The sequence below is a fragment of the Stegastes partitus genome, unplaced genomic scaffold, assembly GCF_000690725.1.
Source record: "Stegastes partitus isolate 25-593 unplaced genomic scaffold, Stegastes_partitus-1.0.2 Scaffold833, whole genome shotgun sequence".
Classification (NCBI taxonomy): domain Eukaryota; kingdom Metazoa; phylum Chordata; class Actinopteri; family Pomacentridae; genus Stegastes; species Stegastes partitus.
Window position 1 is genome coordinate 197,413 of NW_007578564.1, and position 13,330 is coordinate 210,742.

Consider the following 13,330-nt stretch of genomic DNA (forward strand, 5'->3'; position numbering starts at 1 on the left):
GTTCAGAGCGCGTTTCAGGTCGGACGCTTTTCCTCCCCGGACCGTAAAAATGGCGGCGCTTGTGAGTGGCAATGGGGAGCAGTTAGCCACATTTTTGTGTGTTACATAAGAAGAAAAACGTGTCAGTTGAGAGTGTTATAATTGAAAAACATGGGTTTGATGCGGCACGTCGTGTGCGCCATGTCCGGCGGCGTGGACAGCTCTGTAGCGGCTTTACTGCTGAAGAGAAGAGGTGAGGAAAGTCACACCTGGAGTCACCTGTCCATGCTGAGCAGCCATAAATCAGTCTACCCGAGGGAGGAAATATGCTAAAAAGGCTAAATATTATGCTTCTGTGCTCAGTTAGTAAATTAAAGTTTTTGATTTGGTGTCTGTTTGTGAAGGTTACAGTGTGACAGGAGTGTTCATGAAGAACTGGGACTCTCTGGATGAGAGTGGGACCTGTGCTACAGAGAGGGACTGTGAGGACGCCTACAGAGTCTGTCAGAGCCTGGACATCCCCTTCCATCAGGTGTCCTATGTCAAGGAGTACTGGCATGACGTTTTCAGGTATGACCACCATATTAAAATTAGGAGCCAATGATTAGTGTTAAAGTCACATCTGTAGTGATTTGAATGAACTATGCACATCCACTCATATCATTGATTTGAGGTACTTCTGTTTTACTTAAGTGTTTCCATCTCCATCATTTCTCATCGACTTTATAAATCCCCTTCACAACTTTTCAAAGGAAAATATTGGACTTTTTACTCAGCTACATTTGTCTGACGGCTTTCGTAACTCTGAAAATGAAGATTTTAAACCGTTTTTAAAAAGGATGGTTGCTCTGGGTTCAAGGTGAGTCTACAGAAAAAATGGATTTAACATGTGGCATGGCCAAGAAAGTCCAGCTCCACGATAAATTACTGTTCAGAAAAGTAGATTTATTCTGTTTAGGAGTTGAACAATGACTGAAAAAACTAGCAAAACACCTGTTTCCATCCTAAAAGTTTGCTAATAAATAAAAACAAAGGTTTATAAAAGGACAGGCTTTGGCTCCTAAACAACACCACAAGAAAACAGAAGCAAATAAAAAGGGTTTCTCATTCTTACACTACTACTTAAATGCTCATACATACAAGTGTGCCTAAACTTCTCACATGGTTACATTTCAGTAAATGTCCCGATCATCCAAAATGTCAGCAAAACTCAAGGATTTAGAGAAAAACTGAGAACAGAATTGTCAATCCGGAGCTGGTCTTTTCTTGTTTCCTCTCATATAGTTCATCACACAACATGTCAGATATGTCTAGTGTCCCTGTGTGTCACAACTGGATGTAAAGTATTTCAAAAAAGCAATAACAGCAAATCACTGCTGTGGTAATTGTTAAAAAGTGGTTATTTTTGTGCATGACTTTAACTTGTAGTGGAATAGTTTGACATTGCTGCATCAGAACTTTGGCTTTGGAAATGATTCGTATATTTCTTCCACCACTGTACATCTGTCTTCTTCCGTCTGCAGTAATCTGTTGAAGGAGTACGAGAAGGGCGGGACACCAAACCCAGATATCATCTGCAACAAACACATCAAATTCAACCATTTCCACAAGTACGCCATCGACACTCTGGGTACGTTGCTGATCAAACAGCGAAATCACTCTGCTGCTGAACCTTTATTTAATTTGTTTGTAACTTTTTAAGCAGAAGCCAGAATCGAGAACAGAAGACTTGTTAAATAAGAAATTTGATGATTGTTTTGCTGCTGTTGGTGTAGGCGCTGATGCCATGGCAACGGGCCACTACGCCAGGACGTCCCAGGAAGACGACGAGGTTTTCCAGCAGCCACACATACCTCCACCTACCACACTGTTCAGGGATCGATTTGAGATCAGAAACCGTGAGTGTCTGACTGTCGTTGCGTTGTTTTTTGATTCGCCAAAACTTGCAGCTCTTTTCCTGGTTTGTTCTTGTGCTCCTGATCTCTGTTTTCCGCTGCTTGATATTTGTTTGAACTCATTTGTCTGTGATTCTTTACCAGCTGTGAGGTTGTACATAGGAGCCGACCGCCTCAAAGACCAAACCTTCTTCCTCAGTCAGATCTCACAAGAAGCCTTGAAACGAACCATGTTCCCGCTCGCCGGACTCACCAAAGAGTTTGTGAAGAAGATTGCTGCTGAGGCAGGGTTTGACCATGTGCTGAAGAAGAAGGAGGTGTGCACGAGACCCAAAGCTGTTAAGAACGACGTGTTTATTTTATATATGATGTGATTTGATGCACAATAATCCCAATTAATGATCAAACTTTGTTTTTTAGAGCATGGGAATCTGCTTTATAGGAAAGAGGGAGTTTGAAAACTTCATTTTAGAGGTGAGAAGCAAAACTTTACACATAACAGTTCAGCAAAATTCACTTGTTTACTTTTATCTTTTTCTTTGATTTTTTTTTATTGGCTCAGATAATGATAAACCTCCACAACTTGTTTTTTTTCTTTTAATTTTTAGTATCTAGAACCAAAACCAGGGAACTTTGTCTCCATTGAAGACGGGACCGTTTTGGGAAAACACAGAGGTACGTTTGTCGTTGCTGACATTCTCAAATTACAAGTATACGTTATCAAATGGACAGAATACAGTGACTTTAATTGTGTTACACATAAGGGCCATAAAACACGAAGTTAACAGAATGTTTTCTGTATTTTTATTTTATTTTTTTTGCGTTAACAGCCTCTGTATCCTCATATTTACTCTTGAAGTAGTCTTTTCATTTTCTTTCTTTATTGTGTCTATTCAGGTTGGTTCACTCTGACGTTGGGCCAGAGGGCGAGAATAGGAGGGTTGAAAAAATCCATGTTTGTGGTGGACAAGGACATTGTTACTGGAGATGTGCTTGTGGTGAGAAAATGTACCCTTTTTTAAAAAATTGAAATTGATAAAATCTTCCTTGCCTTTAGTCGTCTCTTACTCTGAAGCATGTAGCTTCTTTTTTACACTTAACTCTAGGCCCAGGTTTACAGTCTCTCACACTGAAACGTACATTTTTCTATGACTTGCAGATATTTTTGAAATATTTTTACAGCATAAAACAGAAAATGTAACTCTCTTAAGGAGGCAGCATCTTTGCGTTGTTTCTCCTTTGAAGAAATGCACAGTTGCATTTATTATTTCCGTATACTTTGCTCACTTTTTTGGGGTGGAGTCGCTTGTGAAACACCACAATCTTTGCTTTTACTTAATCCGTCAAACCTCTCATTGACTCAGGCTCCTGACACCAATCACCCGCATCTTTACCGCGACACGATGCGAACGGATCGCTTCCACTGGCTGTCGGTCGACCCGCCTCCCGAACTCGTCAGAACCCAGATGTTGGAGTGTCACTTCCGCTTCATCCACCAGATGCCGCTCGGTGAGTTTTTCAGGACGCATAAACTGGTTATTAAGACCAGATTTAATTCAAACGTAGAACACCAATGACTACGTGTTTTCCAGTTCCCTGCACGGTCACTCTGAACATGGACGGCACCGTGTGGATCTCGCTCTCTCAGCCGGTCAGAGCTCTGACACCCGGACAGGTAACAGCCAACACACCAGACTGACTGAATTCAGCGTGATCGTCCGTACAGGAGTGTAAATTAGTTTTTTTCTGTCCCAGTTCGCTGTGCTCTACAAAGGGGACGAGTGTCTGGGCAGCGGGAAGATCGTCCAGCTGGGCCCCAGCGAACACACGCTCCAGAAGGGCCGAGAGCGCCTGGTAGCCGCCGCACAGCACAAAGAGCAGCCGACGCCTGAACCGACCAGCTGAGGCGGTCGTGGAGGAAATGTCCGGTACACTAGCTATAGAGCGCCCTGTTGGTTAGAATACACACTCTGTTAAACAGGTATTTGTAAGAGGTGCCTCTGATGGAGGAGTTTTTAAATGTTCACAACAGTATTTGAAACACAAGGACAAAAGGGTCGATGTCTGTGTTATAAGGTTTTCTTCTTGGTGCTCAGATAAACCACCACTATCCAGCCAAAGTGTGTTTGGGATGGAGATTTGATGCTAATACGATGGTCTACTCTTTAAAAGTAACCTCACATTGAAATTGAGGATTTTACAGATCTGTACCAACACCTCAGCTGCCATCTTTAGGTACATGGTGTCTAATTCTACCTGTAATAAACAGTACATGTGTTTTTATTGGACCTCCTGGATTGAATTCGTGCTGCTGTTAATGTTTGCTTCGTCGCAAACAGGAACTGGCTCTTTGAAATGTGCTTATTTAAGGGAAACAGCTGTTGTGATGATGTTGCACTTGATCTGATCTATGCATTTTTGGAGTGCAGTGTGTGTTTTTTAGAAATAACTGTCGTGTAAGACACGCTGGAGTGTCATCAGGAGAAAACAAAGAGTTTTTCTCTCCTTTGAGCCAACATATGCAGCCTTGATGTCTCCTGTAGTTTATGTTTTTAAAAGATACTGTAGTCTGAAGCCTTTAGAGTTGCTCTGTTTAATTGTAATAATAAGAAAAGTGTGACTAACTCCAGTTCTGGAGGGTTGTCAGTCAGCTAGGCTACAAGTTTTGTTCACTCAGACTCACCTGAGAGTCAAATTAACTCTAATATTCTTCTATTTATGACGTGTGATGGGTAACAAACTTCTAATTTCCTGCACTTATTCCTACTGTTTGTGATGCTGCTCATGTATCCGTGACTCTTCCGGTCTTCCTTTTACTTTTTCCCTGAACTTATACAAACCTCAGTTCTTTTGTGGCGACGTTTCAAACCCAGCTGGTTTTCTGTCAGACACTGGTCACTGCATTGATGCCACAAAACAAGACTGTTTCTTTGTGAAGTTATGGTGAAAAAAAATCGGGCTGCAACTATGTTTATCGTCAACCAATCTGTGGATTATTTGCTCGATTTATTGATTCGTTGTTTGCTCCATAAAATGGTGAAAAATGTTGTTTACTGTTTTCCGAAGCCCAGGATGACGTCTTTGCGTGTCTTGTTTTGAGCCACACACCAAAGATTTTCAATTTACTGTCAAAAAGGAGGAAAGAAAGCAGAAAATAATCAAATTTAAGAGGCTTGAATTAGAGAATTTTTCCCTTTCTCTCATAAAAAAAGCTGCTCAAGCTGATGAATCGATTATCAGAATGGTCGCCAGTTACAGTAATAATTGACAACTAATTTAACAATCGTTGCAACTCTACTAAAAACAAAATACAGTATATTTCGAAGTTAGTTAAGATACACTTCCCATTATGTTCTGTTGTTCTCACAGTGAGTTTATGGTTATGTTTGAAACGTCAGAGTGGCAAGAAACTCCTTTAAATAACAAAACCAGTGCCTTTCGCAGCAGTCTGGGAGATAATCCGAGTTCCCAAATTACAAATTGTACAAACCTGGAAGTCGAAGAGCGAATAAATAAACCTAAAATCTGATGTGTTGACTCGTTTTTCATTTGCCTGCATACCCTAGTAGTCCATCCAGAGTTGTTATATCTTTGGGAAAGTTCAGTAAAATATGCAGCAGCTGTTTGTTGGTTGGTATGAAGTTAGTTCACCACATGGGGGCGCTATTATACAAGATTAACCCTCAGTTCAGCCTGTGATGATTCTGGAGGCTTTACACAAACAACACACTGTAGATCTTAACGAATCCTAATGAGAGTCACGACCCCTGTTTATTTATAGGAGTCTGACATCCGCAGATTGTCTGTTTTCCCAGAATAATCACGTTTTGCACCTTTTTTTTTTCTTCTTTTTTTGAGAATCTTCCCGCTTTAAAATGGGTTTCTTTTATTTCTAAGAGGGGGAGAAAAAAAAAACCTAGTGTGATCGGATTACAGAGAGCATGAAAGTTCAAACGCTGATAAGAATGTGGAAAAATGGGACAAAAAGTTCCCATTTAGTCGTGCTTTCAAGTGACAGCGGAAGATCCAAAAGCAAAATGAGGAAAAAGTCAAGACAGTAAAGTTAGAATCAGTAGAAAAATGATCAAATTCTGATTTTGTGTTGGTTTTTAAGCCTGTTTTGAAGAACAATAACATTTTCTTGGATCCCATTAGGCAGCGATTTGGAATGACAGTAAAAGTTGCATAAACAAAAATGAGAGGGGAGACAGGTAGGTTGCTGAATAATATGATCAAATTATGCATCTCATGTTGTTTTCTAAACCTGTTTTGAAGAAGATAAAGTTGTCTGGGATCCTATTGAGCAGTGCTTTTAAGTGACAGTGAGAATTCCAAAAGCAGAATAAGAAAACGGTTCGATTCCTTCAAAAAATAAGATCAGATTCTATAGTTCTTGGATTGTTTTTAGACCTGTTTTGGAGAACCATAAGTTAGCCGGGAACCCATTAAGCAGTGGTCATAACTTACAAGGTAAGTTCAAAAAACAAAACGAGGAAAAACAGTTTGATTCACTACAAAAATGATCAAATTGTGTATTTTATCTTCGTTTTTTAAACCTGTTTGGAAAAACGGGGCCGTTTTTTCCCTTTATCCTGCAACGTTTAGAGTACACCGACCTTTAGAAAGTGTCCCCATGAGGAACACAATCATATATACTAATTAACAGATGTAATGAGCTGTAATGTTTCATGTATTTTCTGGAAACACTCATTTGGATGATGACATGTGACTCTCAGCAGCAACTTTTTTAACTTTTTATTTTATTTTTTTAATTGCAGACTTGAGGTCTTGGTTCAGCCACTTTTATGTCTTTTTTTATGTCCCATCACTGCTCATAACTACTCCAACACAACAGTTGAAGAGGGAGCCACTCTCAAACTGGCATTGGGAATGTTCCCCCAGCCTTCTCCTCCTTATTGGAATAACAATGCACTTGCGCGCATTGGTCACCCGGTCAGTGCCACTTCCTAAATCTCCATGAGAAAAAAAAAAAAAAAAAAGCCTCCCCCGTGAAAGCGTCCCGGAGGGGGAACACAGCAGGTTTATGGTAATCAGCCTCTGAGGAGGAGAGCAGGAGGAGGAGGAGGAGGAGAGCCACGGAGCCATTTTGTACTCATTTTAAACTCAGTGTGGGTTCACGCAGCCGCTGCGCGCCGTGGATACGCCGAGAGACTATGGATACTGAGCGTCTTTTTCCACGTTAAAACTCCACAATGAGGGATAAAAGTAAAGCGCGGTGCTGGGAGAGGGAGAGTTAATGCGTTTGCGGAGGAGTTTCGGTGAAGTTTCAGTGGGATTCGGCAGGTTTTACAAGCATGGAGCTACCGATGTGTTGGATTTGGGTTTGTGTCCTGTTCGCCGCGCCGCTCGCGGGATGTTTGGAGATGCACCTTTCGGAGACTTTACAGCCCGGGAGCCTTCTGGCGAACCTGTCGCTCGGACCTGGGTGGACGTACAAACTTGACAGGACTTTATCACCCAAATTCATTCAGAGTTTCTTCCAAGTTGAGAGGCGCGACGGGCTGATCCGTCTGTCCCGGAAAGTTCAGTGCGCGCACACGCCGAGGAACCCAGCGTCTGTTTATTTCAGAACGTGTTCCTCCGCATCTGGAGACGTTATTCTGACGCATTTTAACGTCTTCGTCCACGGCCAGGACTGTTTTATTAAATACAAGAGAAAGAAAGCGTCAGGTAAGCCAGACGTTCACATTAAAGTCCGCTCAAAACTGGAGGCAACTCCCTGCTCACCTGCAGGTACACTGCTTTTGAATGTAACACAACTTTTGCCTGCTTTTACGCGGAGCAGTTCCCTTTTGGACACTGACTGCACTGGAAAAGACTTTGTTGCGGTGTTCAGGCAGAGGGATTTGTTCCTGGCCACTGACCTGTGCTTTGCGCACAGGGGACAGCCCGAGGTGGATTTGCACTGCGCCTTGCACAGCTCTGCAGGCAGCCGGCTCTCTGTGCAGCTGAGTCTGACGCTTGTAAAAGTGCCTAAACATCATGGATCTGTATCTGAAAGCGTCCAGAGAAAGTCTGGGATCCACAGGGGGAAGCGACAGGTGAACACATCCCCCCAGTTTCAGCTGCCCAACTATCAGGTGTCTGTGCCTGAGAATGAGCCTGCAGGAACTGCGGTTATAACCCTGAAAGCTACTGACCCGGATGATGGAGAGGCAGGGAGGCTGGAGTACAGCATGGAGGCCTTGTTTGACAGGAGGTCCGATGACTTTTTCGACATTGACTCCCAAACGGGAAGCATCACAACCGTCCAGGCGCTGGACAGAGAAGTCAAAGACACCCATGTTTTCAAAGTTACTGTGACTGACAACGGCACCCCCAAAAGATCTGCCAACTCGTACCTCACTGTCACTGTGAGTGACACTAATGACCACAGCCCCATATTTGAGCAGAATGAATACCGGGTCAGCATCCGGGAGAACGTGGAGGTGGGCTTCGAGGTGATGACAATCCGGGCCACTGACGGCGACGCTCCCTCCAACGCCAACATGATTTATAAGATTGTGAACGGCAAAGGAGTCAACTCTGTGTTTGAAATCGACCCCCGGAACGGCCTGGTGAGGATCAGGGAGCGGCCGGACAGGGAGACCCGGGCCCAGTACCAGCTGATCGTCGAAGCCAACGATCAGGGGAAAGACCCGGGTCCCCGCAGTGCCACCGCCACCGTTCACATCTCCGTGGAGGATGAGAATGACAACTACCCGCAGTTCAGTGAGAAGAGGTACGTCGTTCAGATTCCAGAGAACGTGGCGGTCAACACCAAAGTCATCCAGGTCGAAGCCACGGACGAAGACGAGGGAAACAACGCTAAAGTTCACTACAGCATCATCAGTGGCAACGTCAAAGGCCAGTTCTACATTCACTCCCCCACCGGCGTGATCGATGTCATCAATCCTCTGGACTATGAAATGATCCGGGAGTATAATTTGCGGATTAAGGCTCAGGACGGGGGCAGGCCTCCGCTGATAAATGGCACAGGGATGGTGGTGGTGCAAGTGGTGGACGTGAATGACAACGTCCCCATGTTTGTCAGCACGCCTTTCCAGGCCACTGTGTTGGAAAATGTGGCCATCGGTTACTCTGTGATCCACATTCAAGCAATCGATGGGGATTCAGGAGAAAACGCCCGTTTGGAATACCGGCTCACGGACACCACGCCTGGATTTCCGTTCACGATCAACAACAGCACAGGATGGATTACAGTGAGTGAGGAACTGGACAGGGAGACCACTGACTTCTACACCTTTGGCGTGGAGGCCAGAGATCACGGGATACCTGTGATGTCCTCCTCCGCCAGCGTCAGCATCACGGTGCTGGATGTGAACGACAACGTGCCCACATTCACCGAGAAGACCTACTCGCTGAAGATCAACGAGGACGCCGTGGTGGGGACCAGCGTTCTGACGGTGACGGCCGTGGATCGAGACGTCAACAGCGTGGTGACCTATCAGATCTCCAGTGGCAACACCAGGAACCGCTTCGCCATCACCAGCCAGAGTGGTGGCGGCCTCATCACCTTAGCCCTTCCTTTGGACTACAAACAGGAACGCCAGTATGTGCTGACGGTCACCGCCAGCGACGGGACTCGCTACGACACCGCCCAGGTGTTCATCAACGTCACGGATGCCAACACGCACCGGCCCGTCTTCCAAAGTGCCAACTACCAGGTGATGCTCAGTGAGGAGAAACCGGTGGGCTCCACGGTGGTGGTGATCAGCGCGACGGACGAGGACACGGGGGAGAACGCTCGCATCACCTATGTGATGGAGGACAATGTTCCTCAGTTTAAAATCGATCAGGATTCTGGTGCCATCACGACACAAATGGAAATAGACTATGAAGACCAGGCCTCCTACACGTTAGCCATCATTGCTAGAGACAATGGCATTCCTCAGAAGTCTGACACCACCTATGTGGAGATTATCATCCTGGATGCTAATGATAATGCTCCTCAGTTCCTCAGAGACAGGTACCAGGGGACTGTTTTAGAAGATGCACCTATCTACACCAGCGTTCTCCAGATTTCTGCTTCGGACAGAGATTCGGGCTCCAACGGCAGGGTGAGCTACACGTTTCAAGGCGGGGATGATGGAGAAGGGGATTTCTTCATCGAGCCTTACTCTGGTATCATCAGAACCGCTCGCAAACTGGACCGGGAGAACGTTCCTGTTTACAATCTGAAGGCCTTTGCTGTGGACAGAGGGGTTCCACCTCTGAAAGCAGCTGTTCCTGTTCACGTCGTGGTCCAAGACATAAACGACAATGCTCCAGTGTTTGAGAAGGATGAGCTTTTCATTAATGTGAAGGAAAACAGCCCGGTGGGGTCAGTCGTGGCCCAGATCACCGCCACCGACCCGGACGAGGGCACGAACGCTCAGATCATGTACCAGATCGTGGAAGGGAATATTCCAGAGGTTTTCCAGCTGGACATCTTCAACGGCGACCTCACTGCGCTCACAGACCTGGATTATGAGACCAAAACTGAGTACGTCATAGTGGTTCAGGCCACGTCGGCGCCGCTGGTGAGCCGAGCCACCGTGCACATCCGCCTGCTGGACATGAACGACAACCAACCGGTGCTGCAGGACTTTGAGATTATTTTTAACAACTACATCACCAACAAGTCCAACAGTTTTCCTTCAGGAATAATAGGGAAGGTACCGGCTCATGACCCGGATGTGTCGGATAAGCTGCGGTACAAGTTCGAATCTGGAAATGAGCTCAGCCTGCTGCTGCTGAACGAAGACACCGGGGATCTGAGGCTGAGCAGAGATCTGGACAATGACAGGCCTCTGGAAGCGCCTATGACCATTTCTGTCACAGGTAAGCCGTTATTAAATTCTCAAGCTGCTTCTCTGTGGGAAAAAAAAGAAGAAAAATCCAGCTTTTATGTGTCAAACAAGGTGTTAAAATGTGTTAAAGGGTGGAAATTTGTGTCGCCGCGTGTGGGATTTGTCATCACACTGCAGAGTCAGTGTAGACTTCTGTGCTGATGGAGACAGAGGCAGGTTTCGGCTGCAGTGTTGACTCTGTGATCAGTTAAGTGTTTGCTGCAGGCTCTATGTGGGATCCGGTTGTGCTGCTTTTGTGCCGTTTGTGTGATAAATGTATTGTGTGCAAGTGGTTGGTCGGGGTAATAAAAAGGTGCTATTAGCGGGGCGCCCTTATAAACTGAGCTGCTTTGTTGTTGCAGATGTGGGTTTTCGTCCAAAGCTGAGACTCGCACACATGCAATGGAGTGCAAGTTTGTGTACGCTAATGATTTCCCCCCTCCTCCTCCTCAAAACTAAAACAGGCTGCGCTCTTTGAACATTTCTGAGCTTCTGTAGGTGCACTGCAGGGAGGTTGATGCACATCTTGTGGCAAGATGTTTCCCGGAGCGGCTCACCTTTCTGTCTTTGCAGATGTTTTTCACACGTGGCAGGTTTCGGTGACAAAGGTTTGGATCTGAGGGCGTTTGTACTGCAAGGTCATGGAGGAAGAATTTGAGTTTCTTTTTTTTTTTTTCCTCCCCAAGACAGAGGCAGACTTTGTTCTTTAAAGTTAAAGATTAGTCAAGTGCAAACACTTGGACATTCACACCTAAACTGGCAGGAGAGCGGCTACAGTACATGCACACACACACACACACTGTGCAAGTAAAGCGCTTTGACATTAATCAAGCAGGATAAATCCAACACCCTGACAGAATAACCAGCCTGTCACCTATTGACAGTTGGTTGCTCAACCTCCTCTTATTCTTCTCTCGCTCTCTCTCCGTGTAGATTAAACCAACACAGCCAGATCCATCCGCTCAGCTCTTTTCTTGTCACTCTGTCATCTCTCCAGTGGCTCAGGATTGCCAGCATGTCACACATACTGGAGGAAGACAAATGAGCCGTTGTGGTGTGGGGTGCACCGGGGCAACTCACTATCATAATTGGAGTTAATTTGAGGGTAGTCATGATAGCTGGGGGTAGTGATAGCAACTTTGCACGCAAGGAAATCCAAGTTTTAGTTCTTGATTATTTTTGCTAGAACTGAACCTGCGACACTGCGGTTCATCAGTTGGTCAACGGCAGTGCTTTAGCTAAAGGACTTTGTCTCGAACAGAAGGCAGGCAGTCCCGTTTTCTTTTAAGTGTTTTATGGTCGACCTGGAGAGCATCTGAGGGTCTTATAGCCCTCATTCGCTGCCTCTGCATTCTTGCTTGTCAATAACAGCTGACGAGTCTCCCTGACAACCGTGACCTCATGACGGTCCCAGTGGGGGCCAGACCTCTTCATTAACCGCAGAAACGCATACGTACATGTAGGCACGTGTTCATGCACAATTGAGCAGATGCTCACATGGAAGAGCAGCCCCGAACCTCTCTGTTTTCTACGGCTGGCCCTGATGTCAAGTGTTGGGTAACTATTACCGCTGATGTCTCGACCCTTTGACCTCAGGTTCTCGGGGAGAGGAAGGCCTGAGGGGGTCGGTGGTCTATCAGCACCTTAACAAGAAACAAGACGCTGATTGTGTCCCTCTTGACTCCCTCTGGTTTCCCCTCCTGAACTCCCATTATCTCTCTTGAAGCATTTTGTCTGAATTTGGGGTCATTATTTGGATGTTTTCTCTGTCGTTGTCTGGTGTCCAGATACTCTTAACTTAGACGATCCAAAGCCAAATCCAGGACCTGAGTCTGACCGTGTTGGATTTATATTGTTTAGGCATGGATCCAGTCCAGTTCCTATCAGATCTCTTTGGGTCTTTTCGGTCAAAAAGTTTCGATTGTGTCTCAGTTTTTGAAAACTAGATTTGCTCATTGGGTTTGGAAAAGTTTCCTGCATCTCTGTTCAAGGTATCTGGACATGTGATGACCTCTAGTCTGATGTTGTTGTCTTTTCAATTTGGTTTCCACCAATCCAGCCAACACAAAACTGAATTCTTACACGACTAAAGTGGTTTCTCAATTACATTTTCAGGGGAATGTTATTCAGTCTGGAAATAAACCTAATTAGTCAGTCTCAAAGTTTCATTTTCTCTTGTTTGTTTTCGAGTTTCAGCCACTTTCTGCTCAGGTTTAGCCACAACAGCTTTCTAGTTTAGGAAAATATCAAGCTTTCTTATACACCTTTACATGTTAGAGGCTTGGTTCGGTACCAAAATTATGAAAAATGTCACGGTTTGGGTTAAAGCACCACCCTGACTTCTCCATTTTCTGGGTTTCCATGGTGACAAATCCACCTATTATCTGATTGGTTTGCTGAAAAGAAGCGACGGTACAGCAATAAAAATAAATTGTAAAGATGATCAGAAACCCATTCATGACAAACATAATCTGACAGAATTCGGTTCAGCTGTGTAATTTTGTGGGAACTGGTTTGCTACCAACATCCAAGGTGCACCAGCTCCCCCGTTAACCCCGGTAATTACGCTTGATCAATAGAACAAAAGAGGACTGATTAAGGCAT

General features: G+C 45.0%; 2 protein-coding genes across 3 annotated transcripts in view; both read left to right on the forward strand.

Annotated features, from left to right (window-relative positions):
* The first annotated feature begins 28 nt into the window (after window positions 1-28).
* Window positions 29-5,403, forward strand: trmu (tRNA 5-methylaminomethyl-2-thiouridylate methyltransferase). 2 transcript variants are annotated; one of them, XM_008292798.1, is made up of 11 exons: window positions 29-232; window positions 384-549; window positions 1,503-1,609; window positions 1,755-1,877; window positions 2,019-2,191; window positions 2,295-2,348; window positions 2,483-2,549; window positions 2,772-2,872; window positions 3,239-3,383; window positions 3,467-3,549; window positions 3,630-5,403. In XM_008292798.1, exons 1-11 carry the CDS (start codon window positions 151-153, stop codon window positions 3,777-3,779), a joined length of 1,251 nt encoding a protein of 416 aa, XP_008291020.1. In that variant the 5' UTR covers window positions 29-150; the 3' UTR covers window positions 3,780-5,403. The 2 variants fall into 2 exon arrangements, with proteins under 2 accessions (XP_008291020.1, XP_008291021.1); XM_008292799.1 differs by lacking the exon at window positions 3,467-3,549.
* A 1,600-nt stretch (window positions 5,404-7,003) lies between these two features.
* celsr1a (cadherin EGF LAG seven-pass G-type receptor 1a) overlaps window positions 7,004-13,330 on the forward strand; it is a 135,106-nt gene continuing 128,779 nt past the window's right edge. Inside the window, exon 1 of the mRNA XM_008292801.1 lies at window positions 7,004-10,718. Within this exon, the coding sequence (XP_008291023.1) occupies window positions 7,190-10,718 (3,529 nt within the window). The 5' untranslated portion in view covers window positions 7,004-7,189. The remainder of the gene's footprint in view (window positions 10,719-13,330) is intronic.